Source organism: Prunus persica, chromosome G3 (assembly GCF_000346465.2).
Source record: "Prunus persica cultivar Lovell chromosome G3, Prunus_persica_NCBIv2, whole genome shotgun sequence".
NCBI classification, from domain to species: Eukaryota; Viridiplantae; Streptophyta; class Magnoliopsida; order Rosales; family Rosaceae; genus Prunus; species Prunus persica.
Window position 1 is genome coordinate 23,582,831 of NC_034011.1, and position 25,259 is coordinate 23,608,089.

The 25,259-nt window shown below is 38.9% G+C and overlaps 4 protein-coding genes across 4 annotated transcripts; 1 reads left to right on the forward strand and 3 right to left on the reverse strand.

Annotated features, from left to right (window-relative positions):
- Positions 7,668–10,592, reverse strand: LOC18782681 (tryptophan synthase beta chain 2). Its single transcript, XM_007217260.2, has 6 exons — positions 10,330–10,592; positions 9,440–9,767; positions 9,132–9,348; positions 8,458–8,995; positions 8,278–8,376; positions 7,668–8,159 (listed from the first exon to the last, which is right to left on the reverse strand). Exons 1-6 carry the CDS (start codon positions 10,397–10,399, stop codon positions 7,903–7,905), a joined length of 1,509 nt encoding a protein of 502 aa, XP_007217322.2. The 5' UTR covers positions 10,400–10,592; the 3' UTR covers positions 7,668–7,902.
- LOC18783955 (protein translation factor SUI1 homolog 2) lies at positions 10,987–13,087 on the forward strand. Its single transcript, XM_007215108.2, has 5 exons — positions 10,987–11,173; positions 11,646–11,725; positions 12,318–12,523; positions 12,614–12,667; positions 12,813–13,087. The coding sequence occupies exons 2-5, from the start codon at positions 11,689–11,691 to the stop codon at positions 12,855–12,857; spliced, it is 342 nt and encodes a 113-aa protein (XP_007215170.1). The 5' UTR covers positions 10,987–11,173; positions 11,646–11,688; the 3' UTR covers positions 12,858–13,087.
- LOC18781885 lies at positions 13,094–14,628 on the reverse strand. The gene is made up of 2 exons (XM_007216405.2): positions 14,164–14,628; positions 13,094–14,063 (listed from the first exon to the last, which is right to left on the reverse strand). The coding sequence occupies exons 1-2, from the start codon at positions 14,478–14,480 to the stop codon at positions 13,208–13,210; spliced, it is 1,173 nt and encodes a 390-aa protein (XP_007216467.1). The 5' UTR covers positions 14,481–14,628; the 3' UTR covers positions 13,094–13,207.
- LOC18783114 (probable 2,3-bisphosphoglycerate-independent phosphoglycerate mutase) lies at positions 14,829–18,509 on the reverse strand. The gene is made up of 5 exons (XM_007215213.2): positions 17,646–18,509; positions 17,193–17,338; positions 16,703–16,979; positions 15,844–16,116; positions 14,829–15,556 (listed from the first exon to the last, which is right to left on the reverse strand). The coding sequence occupies exons 1-5, from the start codon at positions 17,952–17,954 to the stop codon at positions 15,077–15,079; spliced, it is 1,485 nt and encodes a 494-aa protein (XP_007215275.1). The 5' UTR covers positions 17,955–18,509; the 3' UTR covers positions 14,829–15,076.

A 25,259-nucleotide genomic window follows, 5' to 3' on the forward strand; every position in this document is an offset into this window, starting at 1 on the left:
TACTGTTCACAGCGGCGGTTTTGGGCGCCGCCGCGCATCCGGCCACCGCTCGGGGTGGCACCGGTCCCAAAAGAACCGTGCCATCTTCCTCTTTCCATCCCGACAAATCTCAGCCATTGGAACCACCTGTGCTCGCCGAAAAATGCAAAAATCCGACCGGTTTTAACCCAAAATTCAAGGAGCTCGATCTCCCTCCTCCGGCCACCAAATCCGACGAGCAAGGTATGGTTTCTCACCTATTTTTCATGCTCTAGCTGCCTGTTGGGTAGGATTAGATCGATTCTTAGCGTAGACAACTCGATTTTCGAATTGAAAATCGGCCAAACTTCGGCCACCGTGATCGGCCATTTCCGGCCACTTTTTGGGGTAGGTCCAAGAACAAAAGTGGCTCCAAATAGGGTATTATACCTAGGGTAGGAGTTTGGAGCCGTGGTTTTGAGATTTTCCGGCGAAGCGTTATCGCTTTGGGCACCCACGCGCTGCCGGCGCATGCGGCGGCGCGTGGGCACTGTAGAAAAAGTAGTGATGTGTTTCGATCCGATCCTTAGGTTGTCACGAGTGCGTAGGATTTCGCAGATCTCAATTCGGACGTCGTTTGACTATCGAACGGATAAGCGCATAGTGTGCGTTATCCGGGTTCGATAGGTTGGGACCGTTGGATGGTCCCAAATTTAATATATGTTAATCTAGGTAATTCTAGGATCGTGTAGGAATTCACGGATCGTGAATCGGAGCCCCGGATGTTCCGTATAATAATTTTAAAGTTTGTATTTTGTATTAATTGTCAGATCGTGCGATCGTGAGCAATCCGACCGTTCGATCTGAACCAAACTTGCAGGACAAGTGTCCTATACCTGGTAGAACCCATAGGGACCTTCGGATTGGAAATTGGAGGTCGTGGGTTCCGCAGGTCCGTTTGACCAGGGTTAGAGTAGTTTGACCCTTGGTTGACCGTGAGTCTCCCGGAGTAATCTCACCTTTCTAGGGGGGATTATCGGGTGCTAGATGATTGTGGAGGGTTACACAATATTAGAATTATTTATATAATTATATGTGGTTGTACAAGGGTACAACAGAGTCTAGAATGTCAGTTTGGAGTGCTATACGCACTACTGTAGGTACCTCCCCGGATTTTGGATTCACTACAAGTACCACCAAGTGAAAGTTAGGTCCCGCGTGGCATAGGTTATCCGGTATTGGGACAGGCCCCATACGTGGCGTTGGTTGTACCGGCGTATGGGGAGCTATGTAATATGATGTTCAGGTCTCACGTGGCGTAGGTTATCCGGCGTTGAGACAGGCCCCATACGTGGCGTTGGTTGTACCGGCGTATGGGGAGATTATGTGATATTATGTTGAGGTCGCACATGGCGTAGGTTATCCGGCGTGTCGACAGACCCCATACGTAGCGTTGGTTGTACCGGCGTATGGGGAGATTTGTGATATGATATTGAGGTCCCGCGTGGCATAGGTTATCCGACGTTGGGACAAGCCCCATACGTGGCGTTGGTTGTACCGGCGTATGGGGAGATAGTATGATAGTATGGCATGGTCGCACGTGGCGTAGGTTATCCGGCGTGTTGACAGGCCCCATACGTGGCTTTGGTTGTACCGGCGTATGGGGAGATTATATGTAATACAAAGAAATGAAATAAGGTATCGCCCAAGTGTGGAATTGGATTTTTAGGGAAGAACTACGTGTGGCTTGATCCCTCAAGGAGGGTACGTAGGCAGCCTAAGGTTCTTAGGTGCAGCCGCAGACTAAATGTTAGTCATAATTGGTATTTGAATTGTTTGGTAGTTGGTTAAAAATTATTGGAAGGCCGAAGGCCATTTGTGTGAATTGCATGAAATTATATTGTGCATGCTGCCAGTTGGGAATATTAAATGTGTTTTTATGCAGATTGAAATTTTAGGAATGTCCAATTTTTAGGGGAGACTCTGCCGAAATTTCGGCAGGAAGTCTCGGTCTTTAGTAATTGGGCCTGGCATCGGGAGGATGTCGGGAATTCCAAAGGGTTCGCCTTGAGTATTGAGAAAATTCGGAGCGGGTCCTTTCACCCAGCTAAACAATCAAACCTGGCTCTGAGGCCATGTTAGAATACTCAAACTATGATCTGATTAATTTGGATTATTGGTAGAAGGAGTTCAGGTAAGAAACGAAAACACAGAGAGCTTGGAGAAGAAGATGAGAAAATGAAATCTATTCTTTCTCTCTTAGTCACGCACAAGCTGTGCAGCAAAACTATATATGTTGGGAATAGAATATTCCCCTTTTTACATCATTCAAATCTAACCATCAATTTCACTATCCTATGAGATAGCTACACTGGCAAAATTCATTACCACAACTAAGAATACATCTCAGCTGTCCATTGGACTGTGATCCAATGGTTCACAGTTAATTCACTACAATTAAATCAAGTAACACAAATACTCAGCTAACACACTTATACTTAACAATTCTCCTTTTTTTTTTTTCCTCAATTCAGTTGGAACTTGGAAAAAATTAATAAGTTTTCTTTTTTCTTGCGGAAAATTATAACTTACTATTTTATTGTTATATCATCGTCTTGCTTAAGAGAATATTTATAACAAATTGCGAGAAATTGTAAGTAAGGTAGAGACGAAAGCTCAAGTTGAGGCATATGGTCGAAAGAACCGTTCTCATGTTCTACATCCTTAACCTCTTTTGTTTTTAGTATGGAAAATACTTCATCTTGTTCATATGTGATTATCTAGTTCTAAGCTAATTAATGGATTGATTAGTTATATCAATCCATGTGAATGCATGCAAAATGATCTTACTTGTTTTTCAATAGAGAGCTTTGGAAACCAACAACCACTTAATCTACCCTCGAACTTCACTGACGCAATCCCGCCTAACACCATTGTCGCAACACACCTTCTTGTGAAATTATCGTTTCGTTTAAATATATATCCTTGTTTCATTATGGTTTTTTTTTTTGTCTAAATATAAACCATGTGTGTGTTTTACGAACCCTAGCATTTCATTTTGCGATGCAACCATAGTTTCTCGCCTTCCCTCGCTCTCTTACCTCCTTCTTTCTCATGTTCGCTTTTCATATCTTTGTGCTGCCACCGCCTCTTTCACCCAATCATGTCCGCCAACATCATCACATCACTGCCGCCTCCTTCCCCCAATCTCATGTCCGCCAACATCATCCCGTCACCACTGCCTTCTTCTCCCCCTAATCTCATTTCCGCAATCATCATCCCATCACCACCACCACGAGCTGGGAGGCAGTGACGTTTTATGAGCGTGTCTTCGCAGCACAAATCATTCATCACAGTTCTTGTCTGGTGGCGGTGAAAGGAACTAGGAATCTCACTTGGTTGTGCAACTTTTGTATTTTGGTGTGTTCGACCCACACAATCGTAAGTAACGATTTTGATCATCGGTAAGTGAATTATTTTAATTTATTTTACAATTTCGCTGAATGAAAATGTAAATGTTGGGTTTAGTGAAATTACTTACTTAAGTTAATCCAATTGTCCAAATTCAAATTATTTTAATCCCATTTATAATCGAGCATTTAAATATTGAGAATAACACCAAACAACCATGACATATGAACACTCTACTGCATCTGCATGTCACCCTGATTTATTCAAAATGAGACCTATGCCTAGCACTTGCATGAAAGGAAATAGGGGAAATATTAATAAGTTTTCGAGGAGATGTTAGTTCAAATATCCTCAACTTGGTTGGAACTTTGAAAAATTTAATAAGTTTTCTTTTTTCTTGCGGAAAATTATAACTTACTATTTTATTGTTATATCATCGTCTTGCTTAAGACAATATTTATAACAAATTGCGAGAAATTGTAAGTACGGTAGAGACGAAAGTTCAAGTTGAGGCATATGGTCAAAAGAACCGTCCTCATGTTCTACATCCTTAACCTCTTCTGCTTATAGTATGGAAAATACTTCATCTTGTTCATATGTGATTATTTAGTTCTAAGCTAATTAATGGATTAATTAGTTATATCAATCCTTGTGAATGCATGCAAAATGATCCTACTTGTTTTTCACCAGAGAGCTTTGGAAACCAACAACCACTTAATATACCTTCGAACTTCACTGACGCAATCATGCCTAACACCACTGTCGCAACACACCTTCTTGTGAAATTATCATTTCGTTTAAATATATATCCTTGTTTCATTATGTTTTTTTTTGTCTAAATATAAACCATGTGTGCGTTTTACTAACCCTAGCATTTCATTTTGCGATGCAACCCTAGTTTCTCGCCTTCCCTCGCTCTCTTGTCTCTTTAGTTCTCATGTCTGCTTTTCATATTTTTGTACTGTCACCGCCTCTTTCACCCAATCATGTCCGCCAACATCATCCCATCACTGCCGCCTCCTTCCCCCAATCTCATGTCTGCCAACATCATCCCGTCACAACCGCCTTCTTCTCCCCCTAGTCTCATTTTCGTCATTATCATCCCATCGCCATCACCACGAGCCAAGGAGGCAGTGGCGTTTTATGAGTGTCTGCAGAGCACACTCTACTGCATCTGCATATCATCCTAATTTATTCAAAATGAGATCTATGCCTAGCACTTGCATGAAAGCAAATAGGGGAAATATTAATGAGTTTTCGAGGACATTTTAGTTCAAATATCCTCATTCTCGTTTTTTTCCTCAATTTGGTTGGAATTTGGAGAAAATTAATGAGTTTTCTTTTCTTGCGGAAAATTATAACTTGCAACATCAATATGCAGCTTGATGAAGAAGGCCACAGTCTTGCAAATTCCTAGAAATGATTAAGGAGTGTCTCAATCTAAAAGGTTATCCAAACCACCAAATAAAGGAAAAAATAAAGGTCACATTCCTTAAAGAGGTATATGTCCAGTACAATTTCATGAGTTTGAACAGCTGATGCTTATCAACTATTGTTAGAAATGAATTACACATCTATCATGGTGTATGATAGCTTTCAGGTGGTGACATCTGAGTTTGAACTGTTGAAGCACCATTTTCATCCCCTAGTTAGTCAAGTAAATGATGATTTGTGATTAATTATGATTTCAATTTCCTTATCTTAATAGAATTGTTTAGTTTTGTTAATATTGATAGAGGACTTGAAAAATACGGCTATAGATGAGGTTTAGCATGAGGATGAGTATGCTCAAGAGAAAAGATTCCATATAGTTGGGTGATCCTTTAGGCACTAAATTAACGAGAATCTAAAATAGTTTAAATAAAATACTTTCTAGACATACTTTACAGCATTTACAAGGCAATGTGAATTTAAAGCTTTACAACTTTACAATACATGAGCAGGATACGTAGTTCCAAGAGATGGAGTCTTGAATATTTTTCACCATTTTGGTTTCTAGAGAACTTGTGTGGTAGCAATGGACAAATACCCCGGAGTGGTATTGTGGCCTCTCTCTCCCTTTCTTTTGGCCCAAGCCTAGACAGGCTTAGCGGGCCTAAAGAAAAGGTTGGGTCGGGCTTTTGCCCATCAAGTCTTGGGCTACCTACTTTAGCAAATGGGCTTTAGGCCAAATGATGATCCCTGCTCTCAACAATGGCCGCTCAAGAGAAATGGCTGATTCTCTGCTAATACACAATATCTCTTATTTGCAAGGATATGTTAGTTCAAATATCCTCATTCTCGTTGTTTTTTTTCCTCAATTTGGTTGGAACTTGGAGAAAATTAATGAGTTTTCTTTTCTTGCGGAAAATTATAACTTGCAACATCAACATGCAACTTGATAAAAAAGCCCACGATCTTGTAAAGGCCTAGCAATGATTAAGTGGTGTTTCAATCTAAAAGACTATCCAAACTACCGAATAAAGGAAAATGTTATAATCAAGGCCACATTCCTTAAAGAGGTATATGTCCAGTACGGTTTCACGAAACTCACATTTACTTATTAACTATTGTTGGAAATGAATTACACATCTATCATGGTGTAGGGTTGCTTTCGAGTGATGAAATCTGAATTTCAACTGTTGAAGCGCCATTTTCATCCCCTGGTTAGTCAAGTAAACGATGATTTGTGATTAATTATGATTTCAGTTTTCTTATCTTAATAGGATTGTTTAGTGTTGTTAATATTGATAGAGGACTTGGAAAACACGACTATAGATGAGGTTTAGCATAAGGATGAGTATGCTCAAGAGAAAAGATTCCATATAGTTGGGTGATTCTCTAGACACTAAATTAATGGGAATCTAAAAGAGTTTAAATAAAATACTTTCTAGACATACGTTACAGCTTTTACAAGGCAATGTGGAATTTAAAGCTTTACAAGAGATGTAGTCTTGAATTATTTTTCACTATTTTGGTTTTTGGAGGACTTCTGTGGCAGCAATGGATAGATACCTTAGAATGATATAGTGGTCTCTCTCTCTCTCTCTCTCTCTCTCTCTCTCTCTCTCTCTCTCTCTCTCTCTCTCTCTCTCTCTCTCTCTCTCTCTTTTGGCTCGTGCCTTGACGGGCTTGACGAGTCTAAAGAAAAGGTTGGGTTGGGCTTTTGCCAATTAGGCCTTGGGCTACTTACTTCAGCAAATGGGCTTTAGGCCAAATGATGATCCTGCTCTCAACGATGGCCGCTCAAGAGAAATGATTGATTCTCTGCTAATACACATTATCTCTTATTTACAAGGAGAGGTTATAGTGGGTGGTGGAGGAGGTGGTAGAGGTGGTTATGATGATAGTCATGATAAGATGGTGGTAGTAGAAGTGGTGAACTCATATCTTGAGAATAAAAATAATATATCTATTAAAATCTCTAAAGGGAAGCAAAGATCTTTTATAGCCTAAAATTAGTCTATTATCAAAAGAAATCCACCACTTTTTGTATTTCCTTTAAAATCAATGAGTTTTTGAATACACCCAAATTTTTATGAAGTCTTTTAAAGTCATGATTGAATACATCCAAATTTAAATGGAGTTTAAAAAGTCTGAATTGAATACACCCCAAATTGAATAGACTTCTATAAAATCGTGATTTGATTGAATACACCTAAACTTTTAAACTTCTTTAAAATCTTTTAAAACACCTCTCTTTCCGTTATTTTTTACACCCCCACGTCCCCAATTTGAAGTACCTTTGTTCTCTACTATTTGCTCTACCCTTAGTGAAAGAGTAGAAAGAGAGGATTATGTGAAGCAATGACATCAAGAAGAAGAAGTCAGCTTACTTGCATATTTTTTTCGAAAAATTGATCAACATAAGCCATCCTTCCCTAAATTCGGGACATTCAAGAGAGGGCACAGTTATGCTTCCCCAAAATCTGTAGCCCACTGATTTTTTTTTTTTTTTAAATTAAACATATCACATAAAAATATATATACCACAGTTGTAAAATACAGTTCAGAATTTCGAATTTTCAACTTTACACTTATAAAAATTTGCACAGTTGCCAATTCAATTTGCAAACCAATTGTCTTAAGTTCGAACCCCTATAACACTTTGATAACATGTATGAGAAACTCTCCTTCCCTAGTAATTTAAACTATCGCTATACATATATATTTTTTAAGTTTGCACAGTTGTAATGTTATGAATTTTCAATATTGTGCAGATTTTAAGAAGTCAAATTCCTTTGACACCAACTATAAAGATAAACAGTCATCAAATATAAACCAAGTAATTTAGTGCTAGAGAGATATCTACATAGTTTTGTTAAACTGCATGATTTTATTCTCTAATGACCATTGGATAGTCCTTGCATTGTTACTGAAATAAAATAAACAAAATTGGTGTTCCTTAGTGTCACTAATTATTTTTTATCTTGAACAATTCAAATTTCCTAATTTGTAATTTCTGACTTGTCATCAATCCATGATCAACTGAGTAACAACATTCCATGCATGGCAAATTACATCCAATGCATCATTGTACTTGTTGGCCCAACCTCAACCCCCTACTTTGGGAACTCTGGCCAATGATGCTTGTATCTTCTCCTCCTCAAATGACAAGTCAACCAGCTTTCCTTGCAGATAGTTATCATAAGCTGGCAAATCAAAATGGCCATGTCCACACATTGCTGTGAGAATGACTTTGGCTTCTCCAGTCTCTCTACAATTCAGAGCTTCCCTAATGGTAGCAGCTATGGCATGAGTAGGCTCCGGCGCTGGTATCAATCCTTCTGATCTAGCAAATTGTATAGCACCTGCAATACAACCCAGAAGTCAGAATCATAGTTCTCTATCGCTTCACTAACACACACACACCGTTGCATATATTCATAGTTCCACATTTAGCTCCCACACTATGGAAAGTTAAATTACCTTCAAAGCACTCAATCTGGGGAATTGCAATTGCTTCCATGTAACCCAGTTCGTACACATGTGAAATCAATGGTGCCATCCCATGGTAGCGCAATCCTCCTGTTGAACAAACAGTGAAATGTAAACAAGAAGAAGTAAATTTCATGAAATCAAGATCTCAAAGACAGTAACTTTCATTACCAGCATGAATTGGGTCAGGGATGAAGTCGTGCCCGAGTGTATGCATCTTCATTAGTGGGGTCATCCCTGCTGTATCACCATAATCATATGTGTATACCCCTTTAGTTAGTGAAGGGCATGCTGCAGGTTCAACTGCTCTTATTACAGGATTCATTTTCCCTTTCAGCTTCTCCCTGATGAATGGGAAACTTAGCCCTGCAAAATTGGATCCTCCGCCGGTACATCCTATGATAAAGTCTGGGGTTTCACCTATCGCCTCCATTTGTTTTAGGCACTCCTCACCTATTACTGTCTGGTGATGCAAAACATGATTGAGAACACTTCCGAGACAGTATTTAGTATCAGCATTCATGGCTGCAATCTCAACGGCTTCAGATATAGCTATCCCTAAACTTCCTGGGCTGGATGGATCCATTTGTAGGATTTTTCTACCTGCTTCGGTTAAGTTAGATGGAGATGGGTGTACCTTTGCACCCCAAGTTTGCATCATCAATCTGCGATATGGTTTTTGATCATAAGAAGCTCGCACTTGCCACACCTATGAATAATCAGAATGAGGAAAACTAAAGGACGGGTCAAATTAGATATTCATACAGTTAATAGGACATGAAGTTCATATGTGTGCTTCAATTTATCAATATGTGAAGCCAATCACAAATTTAGGTTTCTGTTACCTCACACTCAAGACCAAATAAGCTGCATGCAAAAGCCAATGCACTTCCCCATTGACCAGCTCCTGTTTCTGTCACAACCTTCTTGATGCCTTGCTGTGCATTATACCACACTTGTGGAACTGCAGTGTTCGGCTTGTGTGATCCAGCAGGGCTGACACCTTCATATTTGTAGTAAATTCTTGCAGGCGTGTCAAGAAGCTTCTCCAACCTCTTGGCCCTATATACAACTGAAAAGATAAGAAGATCCTAACAATTTTATAGGACAACGTTACAGCAGAAACAATGCAACGCATACTAGCACCACAAACCTAATGAGAGGGGACGGGCGCCAAAGCCTGTATACATCACGAACTTCATCTGGAATATCTATGAATCTTTCGTTGCTTGCCTCCTGCTTAATCAACTCATCAGGAAAGAGAGGAGACAAATCCTTGGGTTTTACCGGTTCAAAGGTCTTGGGATGCAATGGAGGAGGAGGTTTTACAGGAAGATCTGCAATCAGGTTGTACCATTGACGAGGGATTTCAATTGATCTTGGATCAGCATTGAGAGCTGCTCTTGCTCTACATCCATTTGAAAGTTTCAGATGCGTTGGCTTTCTATCAAGTGCAGTAAATCCAAGCCATTTCTCCTCAACTGGCCAAACATAAGTAGTTAAGAGGACATAACAAGAAAGCAACACTAAAACATTGTTGATAACACAATAAACTACTAGAGCATGTGCTGAACGTGATTTCACATTGAGTTTTAAAATGTTGGTGCAGAACAATAAAATAATTTCCAGACTCAAAAGTCATAAGTATATGTTTCAACTTTTGGTAGCATATCACAATAGGTTACAACCCAAATAATGGGTTTTGGAATAAATTTTGCAAATGTTGCAGGATGAGTTGTTTTCTTGAGGAAATATCAACAACCCCCTCTATAATACTTAGAATAGAAATTTTCTCTCTCTCCTTTGGTAGAGTCAACAAAGATCCTTATCCAGTCCACTCTTCCCCATTTCCTCTCAATCTAACAAGTACTCATACATTCCAACCACTGATCCAAAAATAAAAAAACAGAAACAAATCCCAGGTTCCACCATAATTTTTATGAGCAACCAAGAAATTCAAATGCAGTTGAAACCCAGAACCAAAAGTTCTCAAACATGATGAGAAAAAAAAAAAAGAAAAAAAGAAAAAGGGAAAGAAGCTACCTTTGATGTGCGTGCCTGATGAAGGTTTACTGTGAAGTGAATTTGCAGAGAAAAGGCTGTGGGTGGCCATGCTTGATGCTTTCTTGGAGACTCAAGCTCCTACCTAACTTGAACTGATAAAAAAAATTGGAGAACTACAGGATGAGATTAATTAGGGTTTTGACTCAGAAATTCACACAAACTGCTGCAAAATATTTCCAGTTTTTCCAGGTATTGGAAATGTGCAAGGATATACTATATGATATTGGTTCTTGTTGAAATGAAGGTGCATTGGGACAGGAATTAAATTTGACTTGACCGTTGGACACGTCATCTATGTAGTAAAAAGCCGTCCAGCCCCGTCTTGCAATTATATTCTGGTTCAGGCCCAAGCCCAAACCCAAATGAGGAATTTACTTTTGGTCTGAATTCTTAATTCTTAATTTATGTGTATTTACATTTATATCCTTATGCTAGCACTCGCTTAGTCGAAGAAGGCTGCTATACTCGCCCTGTTTGATTGACGCGCGTCAAACCCGAGCCCAACCATTTTCAGATCAGAGAGTAGCGTTTGCGAGTACGAATACGCACGTAACTGTCTATTTCTCTCTCTAGGTGATAGTTTGTGCAACCGACCTAACCCAAATTTGTCCATCCCACGCCTCTACCCTAGTTCCCTTATTTTGTTTGGCATCACAATTTTCTTTCTATAACCGATTTTCCATTCGCTTTCCTCTCTTCCAAACAGCTTTCTAATAAGAGCGAGAGAGAGAGAGAGGCGGAGAGAGATCAGCCTTATCTGACTTTGAGGGTTAGCAGTTTGTCTCGACGCCTGCCTAATTCGAAATCATAATCATCTGATCAGGTAATTTGCCCTTTGACTCCGACCATTTCTAGGGATTTGTTGATGTCTCTGTTCTAGGGTTTTGATGGTTAATTCGCAATTTTTAATAATTCTCATCCAAATCTTAGGGCTTTTTTTGTATACAAGTTTGAGATCTTGTTTATTCTCGAAGGGAAACCGTTATTTGTTATTCAGGAGATCTACTTATAAACTTCCAGATTCAGCTGAAAAAGGAGACCTTTTTTTTTTTTTTTTTCTCTCAAATTATCTAAATATATGAGATTTTCAGTTAAGGGCTAAAGTTTTTGGGTCCTTAATGTGAAAAAGAATACTTCTTTTAGATGGGTTCTGCATTTACTACCCTAGGGACAGTTGACATAAAGATTAGATGGGTACTTCAGTTTTTTAAACGATGTGATTTTGCTATGTAATCTTCTTGAGATATTTTTGTCAGGGAGTATGCTGATTTTGATTTTTCTTTTATGTGATCCAGGTCTAAGCATTCTGGTTGCAAGGCCCTATTAGTACCAAGGTTCATGTCTGAGCTCGACGTCCAAATTCCCACTGCCTTTGGTATGTTCATCCTTTATTTCTATAATTCATTCGTGTATGTTTGTATGTGTGCAGCACTTGTGTGACTCTGTATAAGAGTTTGTTAAGAGTGTTTGTTTGAAGACTTTGATACGTAGATATGCATAATGAATCATTTTAAGATACCAATGTTCAAGATTTCTGTGCTTGGTACACTTTAAGCAAATAGTTAGTTTTTGCATATCAACATTCAGTATCCACCTGAGGAAACCAAGCCAAACCAACCCGAAATGGATAGTTTTGAGAAACTAAATGGTTTGGTTATGAACACGAAGCCATCAGACATCAGTTCAGGTGTCTGGTTTATGCACTATAAAATGTGATATAAATGCTTGTGCCAATTCACTGGGGTTTTTTTAAAGCATATCAGCATCTAAGTACTATGGGCTGTTCAGCAGCCCAACTAACCTCATCCATCTGAACAGAGTCAGACTGACCTAAAATGGGCATGCTTGAGAAACTAAATATTTGGTTTGGTTACTATTTTAATGACTGTGAAGCCACTGGACATTTTTCAGGTGCATGGTTTATGCACTAGAAAATCTGATAAAAAAAAGCTGATGCTTGTGTTTAGATCCGTTTGCTGAGGCAAATGCTGAGGATTCAGGTGCTGGAACAAAAGAGTATGTGCACATTCGGATACAGCAACGAAATGGTAGGAAAAGCCTGACAACCGTGCAGGGACTGAAAAAGGAATTTAGCTACAACAAAATACTCAAAGACCTTAAGAAGGAATTTTGCTGCAATGGTACAGTTGTCCAGGACCCAGAGCAAGGGCAGGTGCGTGTTTAATTCTTAAAAGGTGAATGTAATTTTCTTCATGGCCTTCTCTAACTGATCACTAATTTTCGCATTGTTATTCACGTGCAGGTCATTCAACTTCAAGGTGATCAAAGAAAGAATGTATCTAGTTTCCTAGTCCAGGTAAACTATCCACTGCATTATAATGATGTTAAATGTTCTGTTGGTGGGGTTGATAAGTTGTGGATGTGTTTCCTTATCTATTATATGATGCTTGCCAACAATCTGGTTGAATCAGGGTCCTGATTTTATTTTATTTTTTCTACAGGCTGGCATTGTGAAGAAGGACAATATCAAAATTCATGGTTTCTGAGCTGCAGCATTTAAATCTCTGCACAATACCATCTACCGGTGGAGATCTAGTTATCTGAATGTTATATCACCTAAGTTTGCTATGTGCACTGTATTTTAGGAGTGTTATAATTTTCAAGAAATTGTGTGATGTGTCGTCACTATGGAATGTTTGACAAATTCTGTCTTTAATGGTTCTTATGTTGGTATTGAATTTGAAAATATATTAAAGTTCGTTTCTCCATTTGAAGACATGAATTCCACTAAACATGTGAAACTTTAGAGTCGTCAGATATTTAATACACCATAAAGAGAGTACACGCAAAAATGATCTGTGTTTTTGGTACCTTGACAGTAATCTAGCACAAAACCTTATTCCCATTTACATCGAATCTTATCAGTGTGCCTAAAATCAGATCTCCAAGCCAAACTTCCATCCATTCTTCTCAAGGAGAAACTCTCCACCATAACATAACAGCCAAACTTCGTCCACCTATTCTCACCTGTAATCTCTTCTACCCTCTCCACTCTCACATCCATTTCATCCCCATTAACCCATCCTCCTGCCTCCAAAACCCATCTCATATTCTGAACAATTGCTGAACTCAAACCTACACTCACCACTTTCTTGCTACGTGGGTTATAAGCTTTGAACCAGGTGAACCCAGTACGGCCATTCCTATCGTCCTTCACGGCTTCTGTGGCAGATACCAAAGCCACTTCCCTTTGCACATCTACACTCACATTCACAACATTTCCTTCATTGTTAACATTCCCAAGAGAGTAAATCTCTTCCCACCATTGCTCAAGAGTTATTCTGTAAAACTTGGACTTCTTCATCTGGTGTCTTATGGTTGCTTTCTCTCTCACAAATGCAAATGGACAGTACCATCTCCCCACAACACTAGAAGCCGAACACTTTTTAAATATGGGAAAATTGAAGTCCGGAAGACGAGACCGGAGGGAGGCGTCGAGGCCTAAAGCATCAGTTAATTGATTCCGGTACATACTTGAGCTACGCACTTTCCATCCTTTTTTCTTTAGGAATTTTGGAGGAACACCATCAGGAGCTACAGACTCGGCAAAAAAACCACCACCTTGATGGCGATGAATCTTAACTTCTTGGTATATGTCTCTAAAATTTAAAACCTTAGGTTTTTTGTCTCTCAAGAAACCTCTAATGCAGCAGTTGGTCATGTCCCTCTCTCTAGAACATCTGCATGCTTTCCTGCAAAGATTACACAACAGAATTCATCTTGGATTATAAGTTAAGCAGAGGCCAATAGTAAAGTTAACTTTTTGAGAAGGACTATAAAAGAAGAGCTTACCCTTTGTGCCTGCCATTTGCTCTGATAACATAGTAGCAGTTAGAAGACAGAGGTTGATCAAGAACTGGGATGAACCAGACCTTCGTCGCGGTTGCCTCTTGGTACTCGGATGTATAAACAATGGTCAGAATCTTGTCCTGTGGGAAGGGTAGTTTTTTCACTTTCCCACGCTTGCAAAGGCCCCAACAAGATGTGTTTTTTGACTCTGCCTCTTCATCTGTGATCACCACATAACCTGAATGTGGAGCATCAGGTGGCTTTATGGAAAGGGTGCTTGGAGATTTCCGGTACATCGAAAGAGGCCTTGTTACATACATCTTTGTGTGTTGGTGTGTGTGTGTTTTGGTCTTTGTGTGGTGTGGATGTGGGTTGGGTGAGAGCAGTGGAGAAGGTGTTTTAAGCTTTCATCAAAAAATATTTCTTATGAATTAAGAAAAGAAGTGGAGGTGTCTAAAATTATTTCATTATGTAAGTAAAGAAAATAAAGTAAATAAGGAAACTTTATGATCCACTTTCTTTTGTGCCATATTTTACACGCAACTCACTTTAAAATTTAGTGCTTTATAAGTTCTAGTCCTTTAAAGGAGATGTGGATATGTTTATAAGAGAATTACAATTATCCCATCCTTACACCAACCCTACAAAAGTGACCAGTAATAACCATATACCAGAAAAGAAGCATATCCCAAGAGATCCATTCAAGAGATAAAAAGCGCCACAACAAAAGAAACAAATAAATAAAAACCTTTAGGGCCAACTTATTCAAACTTGTACAGATTGACTTATTTCCCTAAACATCATCGGAGGAGGCTATCAAAATTCGAGTTGTAGCCATTGTCCAATTAAGATAAACCTTAAATGGGCATACCCAAAAGCCAAATGGCAGCACCAACAACTTTCAGACTAGAGCAGCTCATGCATCTAGCTTAAGGAAGTTCTTTATTACACCCATCATCTCCCCACCAGGAAAGCGCCCAAGGCATCCCCTTGCTGCTGCAATCTCATTGAACTCATAAACTGAATCACCGCGGAAAGCTCGAGGCTGTTTGCTTCTCTCCCCTTGTTCAATCTTCACATCTTCAGCTAGATGTTCACCATCTTTCACAGTTGGAAGAGGAAATGGATCAAGAGAACCTCCCAAGATGGTTTCCACGCCTACCGCATCCACAAAATCTTTCAACGGACATATTGTGAATGGAACTGGCTCAAAGCTGTGGTCTCCATATTCAACTGGGGTAGAGTGGTCTCCAGTTACGCAAAGGAAGTACTTGAAATTTCCTGCTGACTCACTCTCCCAAAGGAGCCTGGACAGCTGCCCTATAGCTCGATCTACAGCTTCTAATGCTTTGACTTTGAAGATGGTTGCCTTGTCGTGACCTGCATCATCTATAGCCTGTAATGCAAAACAAAACAGAGATTCATTTAGCGGTTATGAAGGGAGAAGTTTTGATGTCTCAATAAACTCAGTAAGCAAGTCTAGCTGGGACATAAAAATTAAGGAAGCACAGCATCCAACATTAGAAAACTACAGACAAGCAATTATTTTGTTGCCATCAGTTTACCCTGTAACTTCAGTTAAATGAATTAATAATGATGTGACTGCTTCAGTAGGCAGGAATAGAGGTTGCATGTGACAAGGTAGAAAAACGAAGAGATTTAGAATCTGAGGACGCCATTGACCTTAACATGAAGGAACCCAAAATCATAGCCATCCGATCGACCTGGTTTGTGCTCATCTTCCCCTGGTACAAACACATTGGGGCAAGACTGCAGAGGAGCTGAAAGTGCTTTAGCTATTGCAGTTGCTTTGGAAGTAAGAAGTGTTCGATAGTCTCCTGTTGCTCCAGGAGCTTCTAGGATATCAATGCCAAGAGATAGGCCCAGTCCAGCAATGATTTTTGTGGGAGCTACCATACAAGGCCATAACCCATGTTTCTTTTCAAATGGAGGAACCTGAAATATGTAATTGAGAAAAGAAAAACTATAGACATAAATGTATATTCAGAACCATTTGTTGCCTAATTCCCAAACAAACACAAGAAAACGGGTTGAGGTCTTGTAAGACCAACATTTGTCTTAGGCCCAAGGTTATTCTTTTTGGTTGGAAATTTCCTAGGCCTTCAATATCCTATCAAAAACGGACATCCCTACAATGATATGTGCAGTAACTTTCAGGATACATTACTAAAACAACAAGTTTGAGAAGTTTAAGAATTGCCTGCGTCCTTTTTTTAACCCCCAATGTCCGCCCGTTTTTGTTTTGCTCAAAAGAACAATTATAAGAAGTTTACCATAGAAAAATACTGAAGTATCAGAAGGGTAAAGCTAAAAAACCAACCCCAGAACAAAATCAGGTTATGAATACAAAAATTCTAAAGGAGGGCCATTCCTGCACTTAGTGGCTGTCTGACCCACTAAGAACAGCAGAGAAAAGTGTATGCAACAGCCAATAGGTTAGATGCTTGCTTGCATATGGTTTGCTAAGTAAAAGTTCTACACGATGCAGTATGAACATCAAGTAAGGTTTGAGACAACAGACCTCAATTCGAATACCACATCCTCGTAAAAGGACAAGATTAGCTATGTTCTTCCCTTCAGCAGCTCGTTTTGCATTCAGTGGATGAGCAACGAGAATATGTGATATTTCCTTGGATAACTCATTAACAACTTTAGCTGTGTGTCTCGCCTCATCGGTGCCATCTAGAGCTTCAGCTTGCAAAAGTAAACGGTTGTCCTTCAACGGGTCTGTTCCTGATATATTTCCACTTAGATTTGGTCCTTTAACAACCACTCCACATCTATGTTCTGTTGCATACCTGTAGCAAATAGTTCTTCGTTAGTTTTACTCTACTTCATTATAAAAATTACAAGGCTTAAGCATTAGAAAAATAATTAAGGTATTTGGTAATTTTGATGACTAGTTAACTTTCTTGCATATGGGAGGTTGTGTTTTAGAATATCTCGTCGCGATACATACAAGGACATCAAATAAGAAGCCAATTTACAGCAGTTATAATAAACATCTGCACCTGACTCTGACTTCATATTCAGGAAAAGATGGCAGCTTCATTCCATCAAGTGCTGCACACAGTATGGGGCCTTCTTCTTCAAAGTGTCTGTCGGCCCTCCTATTGATGACTATTCCAGTTTTTTCATCCAAGGTTGCAAAATTAGACTAAAGATCAAAAGTTAGCAAAGATTATTATATGGAACAGCATCGTCTACTAGAACAAGCATAACCTGAAGGATAGAGCATCAATAGCAAGTAACATGGGGTCAAAATAATATAGTCCTTGTTTATGCTAATATGTGACCTAAATTTTCTTCAACTGGATTGGGGCCAATAACCATCAAGTCCCAAGTTTCTGTTTATAAGAACGAAATAATTGCATCTTATGGCAGTGCAACATATTGAAACTGCTCATCCAGGATAATAGTTATAACAGAGAAACCATTTTACAAAGAAATAAACAAAAACTCACCTTAAATGCAATATCACCAGGTGACATGGCCAATCCAGCACCCATGGATTCAAATGCGCCTCGGCCGCGGTAATATACCCTAGGGTCATAACCCAGTAGAGAAAGGTGAGCTGTGTCACTTCCACAACCCAAACCAACTTCAACAGGGTCCATTAAACCATTAACTCCAGCGGATGCAATGGCATCCAAATTGGGTACTTTGGCCGCCTGAAGAGGAGTCTTAAATCCAAACTTTGGTATTGACACATCACCCACGCCATCAATCAACAAAAATGCCACTCTTCTTTTCGGCTGCTGAGGATTACCCATGTATGCTAATATCCTAGATCATAGTTGCCTAATTCGCTCACTCCCCTACGAATTTCGATCTGGTCGAGCGTACCCAATAGCGGTACGGTATCGATCTGGAACGAAAGATTTAACGACTCAGTCCAGAGGCGACGACGTCGCTGCTACATAACAGTACCTGAACGCCGACAGCAGACGAGCAATCGAGTTCACATGAGGGACAAGGGAGAGTGCGTGCTATAGCTGATGAGCCCACGTTTGATTCTTGTTCTCTTGGGCTTGGGGGCCGGGCAGCTGACGGGGCCCACTAAACCAGGCCAGCCCTCAGGCAAGATGAGCCCGAGTTCAAGTATGAACTTGCTGACGTCACTAACAAATTTTTTTAAAAAAAAACTAAAAAAATATTAAAAAATTCAGATTTAAAAATAAATAAATACTTAGTCATAGTTTTCACTTCTCACACCAAACTCTATACAAATTTCTCTTCTCATATCTCATGTGATAGTTGTTGTCATAGCAATGGGTGGAAACGCCACAACCTTTTGCAAATGCAACTACTATTCATGTGAATAGTAGCTGCCCTACCCCCCTTGCCATGGCAAAGAGTAAATTGGTGGAAGTGCTCTAAGAGCACCTCCACCCCAAAAGGCAAGGGTAAGGCAAAGGCAAGACAAGGGCAAACACTATTCACATCAGCCTTATCTTTTTTGGTTACACTCCAAAGGGTAAGGGTAAGGGCAAACACTATTCCTTTTACTTTATTTTCAATATTTTTATACTTAAATATTAATTTTGATAGCTTTTCATATAATATTTTCGGTTAACGTGTCACTATATATTATAAAATTCTCACCTAAAATTTCAGATAACATTTTCGAATTAAATTTTCGGATAAGATTTTCGATTGCCACGTGTCCATCAAATTTCAGGAAAAAATTTCAGATGAGATTCTCGGTTACCACGTGTCTTATTTCAGATATTTATTTTAAAAAATTATAATGTCAAATTGAAGATAAGATTTTCACCTTCTAAAATTACGTCACATGTCCCATGTCAGATAAGATTTTTAGATATTTATTAAAAAATTATAATCTCATATTTCATATAAGATTTTCGCCCTCTAAAATTGCGCCACATGTCATCTCTATCTTCTAAATCCCTCTATAAAACTACACCCTCAACTCATACCTCTCACACCATATCTTCTCTATTCTTTCATTTCTCAAATTTTACAAAACACATTCTACTCTCAATGTCTAACCTGAAGAGGGTGTTGGAGAGGCAGGAGCAAGAAGAGGAAGAAATTAGGCGCAGACGTGTTGAAGAAGATCACGAGGCCGATGAAGAGGAGGAAGAAATGGTTGTTGCGGCGTATATGCTTAATGAATCAAAGCAACATCACTGTCATCGTGCCCCGAATGTGGACCGACATAGGCAGTCTTTGGGGTAAGAATATCTTGGAAGATTACTTTATCCCAAATTCATTATATCATGTTTCTGATTTTCGAGAGATATATAGAATGCAGCTTCATTTGTTCCAAAAAATCATGCATGATATTTGTAATTACGACACATACTTCGTTCAAAAGTATGATGCTATTGGGGTTTTGGGTCTTCTTCCGGAGCAAAACTTACAGCTGCTTTGCGGATGCTTGCTTATATATGCAAAGCAGGTGGATGAGATTGCATTGATGGAAAAATCAACTATCCTACAGTGCTTGGTGAGATTCTGTGATGCAGTAGAAGATCTTTACAAGAGGGAGTGCCTTCGTAAATCTACGGCTAGGGACCTCCAAAGTCTTGTACAAAAAGCTGAGGCTTGATGTTTCCTAGGAATGATTGGAAGCATCGATTGCATGCATTGGCAGTGGAAGAATTGCCCAATGCTTGGCAAGGAGATTATGGGAATCAAAAGGGCCAAACAAAGTATAATTTTAAAGGTCTTAGCTTCATTTGACACTTGGGTTTGGCATGCCTTCTTTGGAGTTACCGGATCTCAGAATGACCTCAATGTGCTTGGTCAATCCCCAGTGTTCAACAATGTATTGCGAGGTCATTCCCCACAAATCACGTACCGAATCAACAATACTGTATATTCGGGTGCATACTACCTCGTCGATGGAATTTATCCCAGGTGGACGGCATTCATGAAAACAATTCTGAATCCCTAATCCGAGAAGGAAAAAAGCTTTGCTGCCTTTCAAGGGGGTTATAGGAAAGACGTGAAAAGGTATTTCGGTATCTTGCAAACTCGTTGGGCAATTATTAAAAGTGCTGCTCGGATGCTTGATGATGAGGTGCTGCGGAGCATTATGATGACTTGCATCATCCTCCACAACATGATTGTGGAGGATGAGTATGATTATGATGCTCCAAAGGTGTTTGAACTCGATCCCATGAACACGGCGTTGACAAGAATTTATGAAAGGCCGATGGATCAAATGGACAATCAATGGAGCACGAACCGTGAATTAGGGATGGTCGATGCAACAACCCCATGATTGATCGTTATCAAGAAATGCAATCTTCATATGTTCATGAGAGACGTAAAGTTGACTTGATCGAGCACTTGTGGGAGATGAAAGGCAATCACAGGGATGAAGTCTAGATTAATGCTTTGTTTGGAATTATACTTTATTTTGTGTGTGGTATGTTTTGAAATTATGCTTTGTTTTGATTATGCTTTTAAGTATGGTTTGTTTTGTGTGTTATTCGCAATAAATTAAGTTTTTTTTTTAAATTTATCTTTGTTTTGATGCGCAAATGTTTTTAATAAATAGTCATATTATTTAATGTTTTCTTTATTGAATAAAAGGAAAATAATACAACAAATTAATACATATGGCAAATCTTTCAATACAACCTAATGGTTTTGATTATTTAACCAATCTGTATTGATAGGTCCATCGTCATGGAAAAGTTTTCTTCTAATCACATCCCTTCGTTTTAGCTTCCAATAGGACTTTGTTTCAAGAAACATATGGCTCGTATCCGTGGCCATGATTTTCATCTCTCTGTCCTCCATGTCTTGTTCTTGTGCATGCTGCCTTTCAATTGCAAATGATTCATGTTGTGCGTTGTATGCTTCTTCTCTTTTCAAGTCTCTCTCAATTCTCAGTGCACCGTTCTTAGCTATTTGCTCCAAAAATTGTGCACATTCATTGTTCGAAGTACTCCCTCTCTTGGCCTTTGTCGCCTTTCTCCCAATAGGTCACAGCGCACGTGGGAATGGTGAATCTTGATCCATTATGGAGTCCAATGGCGAATCAGTTGCTGGCGAATTGTGGAGCGGTGTCTCATTCAACACAACCGGCGGACTTGTGGAAATAATTTTGAATCTCGAACAATCTTTCACAACTTCCCAACATTGGTGACTCAAGAAACTTTTTTTGCCTTTTCCCATGGCACCGAACCACATTTGTGCTTGTAGGATCTATTAAAAATAAATAATTGGAAATGCAAGAAGGAAAAAAATTATGCAAGAAAAAGAAATTGAATATGCAATAAAAAAAAGTTACATTAAATTGATTAAAATGACAATTATAAATATTTTACCTCATCAGAAAGATTTTGACCGCTTCGAATGTTCTTCCTTACTTTTGTCAAGGCATATCTTCATTTCCCTAACTCTTTATTCAGCATTTTCCATCTACCAGACAAGGCCATTTCGGTTTGAACCCGATCTTTCACAAAATTCTCCATGAATTTTACTCCACATGAGCGAACTTCATCTCATTGCCCGTGACAGGGCAATGACTAACTTTCACCCAATATTCATACAACACAATATCTTCCTGAGTTGTCCACGCGCTTCCGGCTTCGACAGAAGAGGCCATTGTTTTTTGATACAAATGGAAAATAATAGAAAAATGTGAGTGGAAAGTAAAAAACATTGGAAGGAGAAGAGTTCGTATGAAGATGTGGTGTGGAAAGTGAATGATGTGAGTGGAAAGTAAAAAATATTGGAAGGAGAAGAGTTTGTATAAAGATTTGGTGTGGAAAGTGAATAAAATTGTTAGGTATTTCTAGGGAAAAAATCCATAATTTGTTGGTTTTTTTATAAAAAATTTTGAAATTTTTTTGAAGTCGTTGGATTTCTGGAAAAAAAAAAAAAACCATCGAAGCGTTCGAGAAGCGCCTTGTGGCATTTTCTCGTTGGGTTCTGTCAAGGCTTTCGCTCGCTGACGTCAGCGAGCGAAAGTCAAATTTTTTTACTGTTGGTGAGTGAAACTTATGCTCCAACAGTAAAAAAAAAAAATTGAATTGCAGCAAATCAGACCGATCACAATTGAGGAAATCCCAAACCAATGGTTCGTCGAACCAAATCAACATGTGTGTATACCTGCGAAATTGTGCAAAAATATGCATTCTGGGGGATTTGATCCCCTGACCTAAAGTTTCAAATCATGCCATCTTTCTACTGGACTGCTTGGCTTTCTTATGAATGTATGATCATTTATTCATAAGCTTTTAGAACCGATCTTTAAATGATTCGTGACAAGGTAGACACTGCAATCAAAACACACTCTCAATCATTAGAGACAAGAGCATCAACTTATGTTGGAAAGAAGCAAGAAAAGCTACTATCACACCTTATGTAAGAAAATAGAAATTTCTTGCACCTATCTTTTTATTATCTGTTTTATATATGATCATGAAATTCCAAATACGTTTTCATCTTTACAATGTCAACGTTGGTATCTCTAAAGTGTTTCTTAAGCTTTTCTTTCAAGATGTCAACGCGTTCTAGTGGAAAAATTATCTGGTCAATATTGTCATTTATATAATGCTGTAAGAAGAATGTTAAGTATATATAAAATTAAAGAGTGATATTATTCATTCGAAAAATTCAAATAGCTTTAACAAACAGTAAAAAAAGAAATGATTGAATTCACCTCTGCGTGCATGGAATGTAAAGCACTAATCAAAGCTTGATTTTCCATATGTTTTCTCGTAGTGAATGAACGCTCTCCTCTTTTTATAGTGAATGAAGGCTCTCCTCTTTTTATAATGAATGAAGGCATGCATGGGGTCATGAAGAAACACTAGTTATGTTTAGACCCAAAAAAAAAAAAAAAACTCTAGTTATATTAGTTATTATGTTGTATTCATGATAGCCAACCTACCTCTACTCATGGCCATGGTACCTTTGAGCCGTGCCTCAAGAAAATGCTTGAATGTACAATGTCTGATTTAAAAAAAATATTTTTAAAGTTGTAGTAATATTTTTATTACAGCAGAAGAAATCAGATCATGGAACTATTTTAATCATAACAATTTACCTCACCCTTCTTCTTCACATCTTGTGCTAGGCTCCTAGGACTTAATCTGTGACAACCATTCATCCTAAGATTTCAAACCACTAAGCTATTATTACGTACTTTTGAGGAGACAAATCCCTTCGTTTGATTTATTTGAATTGATTTATCTGTCAAGGCTTTCACTTGTTGACGTCAGCGAGCGAAAGTCAAATTTTTTTTATTGTTGGCGCGTGAAACTCATGTGCCAACAGTAAAAAATAATTGAATTACAGCAAATCGGACCGATCACAATTGAGGAAATCCCAATTCGCGGATCTCAATTCGGACGTCGTTTGACTATCGAACGGATTTTCTCATATTGTGCGTTATCCGGGTTCGATAGGTTCTGATCTTTGGATCGTTTTCCAATTAAAATATGTTGTTCTAGGTATTCCTAGGACCGTGTAGGACTTCACGGATTATGAATCGGAGCCCCGGATGTTCCGATTCAATAATTCAAAGTTTGTGGGTTAGCGATAACCATACCATCGTGAGCGATTTCTAAACCTGTAACCAAACCTTAGGATACCTCGTTCGAACGTACACGTACTGGAAACTCGGGGATTTAAGAGAGGAAAAAGGAACCCGACTGGGAAATGCGAGTCTGTTTTGTCCACTTTCTCCATCCCCCTCTATCAAAAAAAGGACAGCGAGCTTGCTTCTTATTCCCGTGTTCGATCTCTTCCATCATTTAATTTATGATTTCCGCTTCGAACTAATTTTATATTAATTAAGGGTTCGTATTTCGAAATAGGTGCTCCGACTACACGTACTCAGCAGGCAAAACCCTCTCGTGGTCAGACAGCATGGGAATACTTGTGAGTGGACTTTGTTTTCAACCATATGCATGGTTTTATGAATGAAAGATTTATGCATAATGTTTTTAATGGTTTATTAAATATGTTATATTCATGGGTTGAATTTGATGTTCGTATAGCACTTTGGCAATATATTGTGGGTTTGGCATATTTGGTTATCTAGAGTATGTTTTATATGGATTTTGGGGAAGTTATATATATTGTCTATAAGTGGATACTTGGGTTGTTGAGGTGAGTTTGTGGAAGAACTTGAATATGAGGGGTTGTTGAGAGAAGTTGTATGATTACACTATGTAAGTACCTTCCCCAGTATTAGACTTCCCACACGTGGCGTTGGATGCTCCGGCATGTGGGAAGAATAGGTTATCAGTCTCACACGTGGCGTTGGATGTTCTGGCGTATAGGAAGACTCTGTATATTGCTTGGGATCATCACACATGGCGTTGGATGTTCCGGTGTATGATTATCCAGTCTGCGCGCGTAGGACTTAGTATTGGAGCTACATATGGCGTTGGATGTTCCGGTGTGTGAGCTATGGAGTTTTGTCCCCTGGTTGGACGACTCATCCCTAGACACAGGATAGCACCTGAAAATCCTGCGGACTAGTCAAACGATCCCCCAGTTGGATTGTTTCTCCGATACCTAGGTAGTGTGATGAGTATATTGTATAGTTATATTTATTTATATATATACATATATATATATATAGTTGTGAGAATGAAGAAATTAGAGTTTATACAGTGGGTTGGCAGGAGCAGTAAAAATTGTGGGCTTGAGGTTTATGGATGGAGTGAGTTGTGGTTATAAAAATTTTTAAATGAAATTTGTTTTGAATATTTAAATATGAATTGTGAACCTGCATGTCTTGAGCATTATTTTTACACGGTGGGGTTACTATGTTGTTTTAAATGCAAATCTTATTTTTGTCCACTCACATGTTTTCTGTTTTGTGCCCCCCAGCCAGTAGTCGCCCTAGAAAGCGTGCAAGTGGTGTACGAGGCTCGCACTGTGAACTTTCCTAGTTAGGATTTGAGTAATTTCTTCTACTCAACTGTTGTTGTAAACTAAATTCAGTAGATGCTCTGTTATAGCCCATGTTAGATTTTACATGTGAGGCCGGAGGCCATTTAGTATGTTTTGTTGTATTATGAAAGCATGCTACTGGTCGGGATTATTTGTTTGTATGTTGCATGTTGAAATTTTGTGGG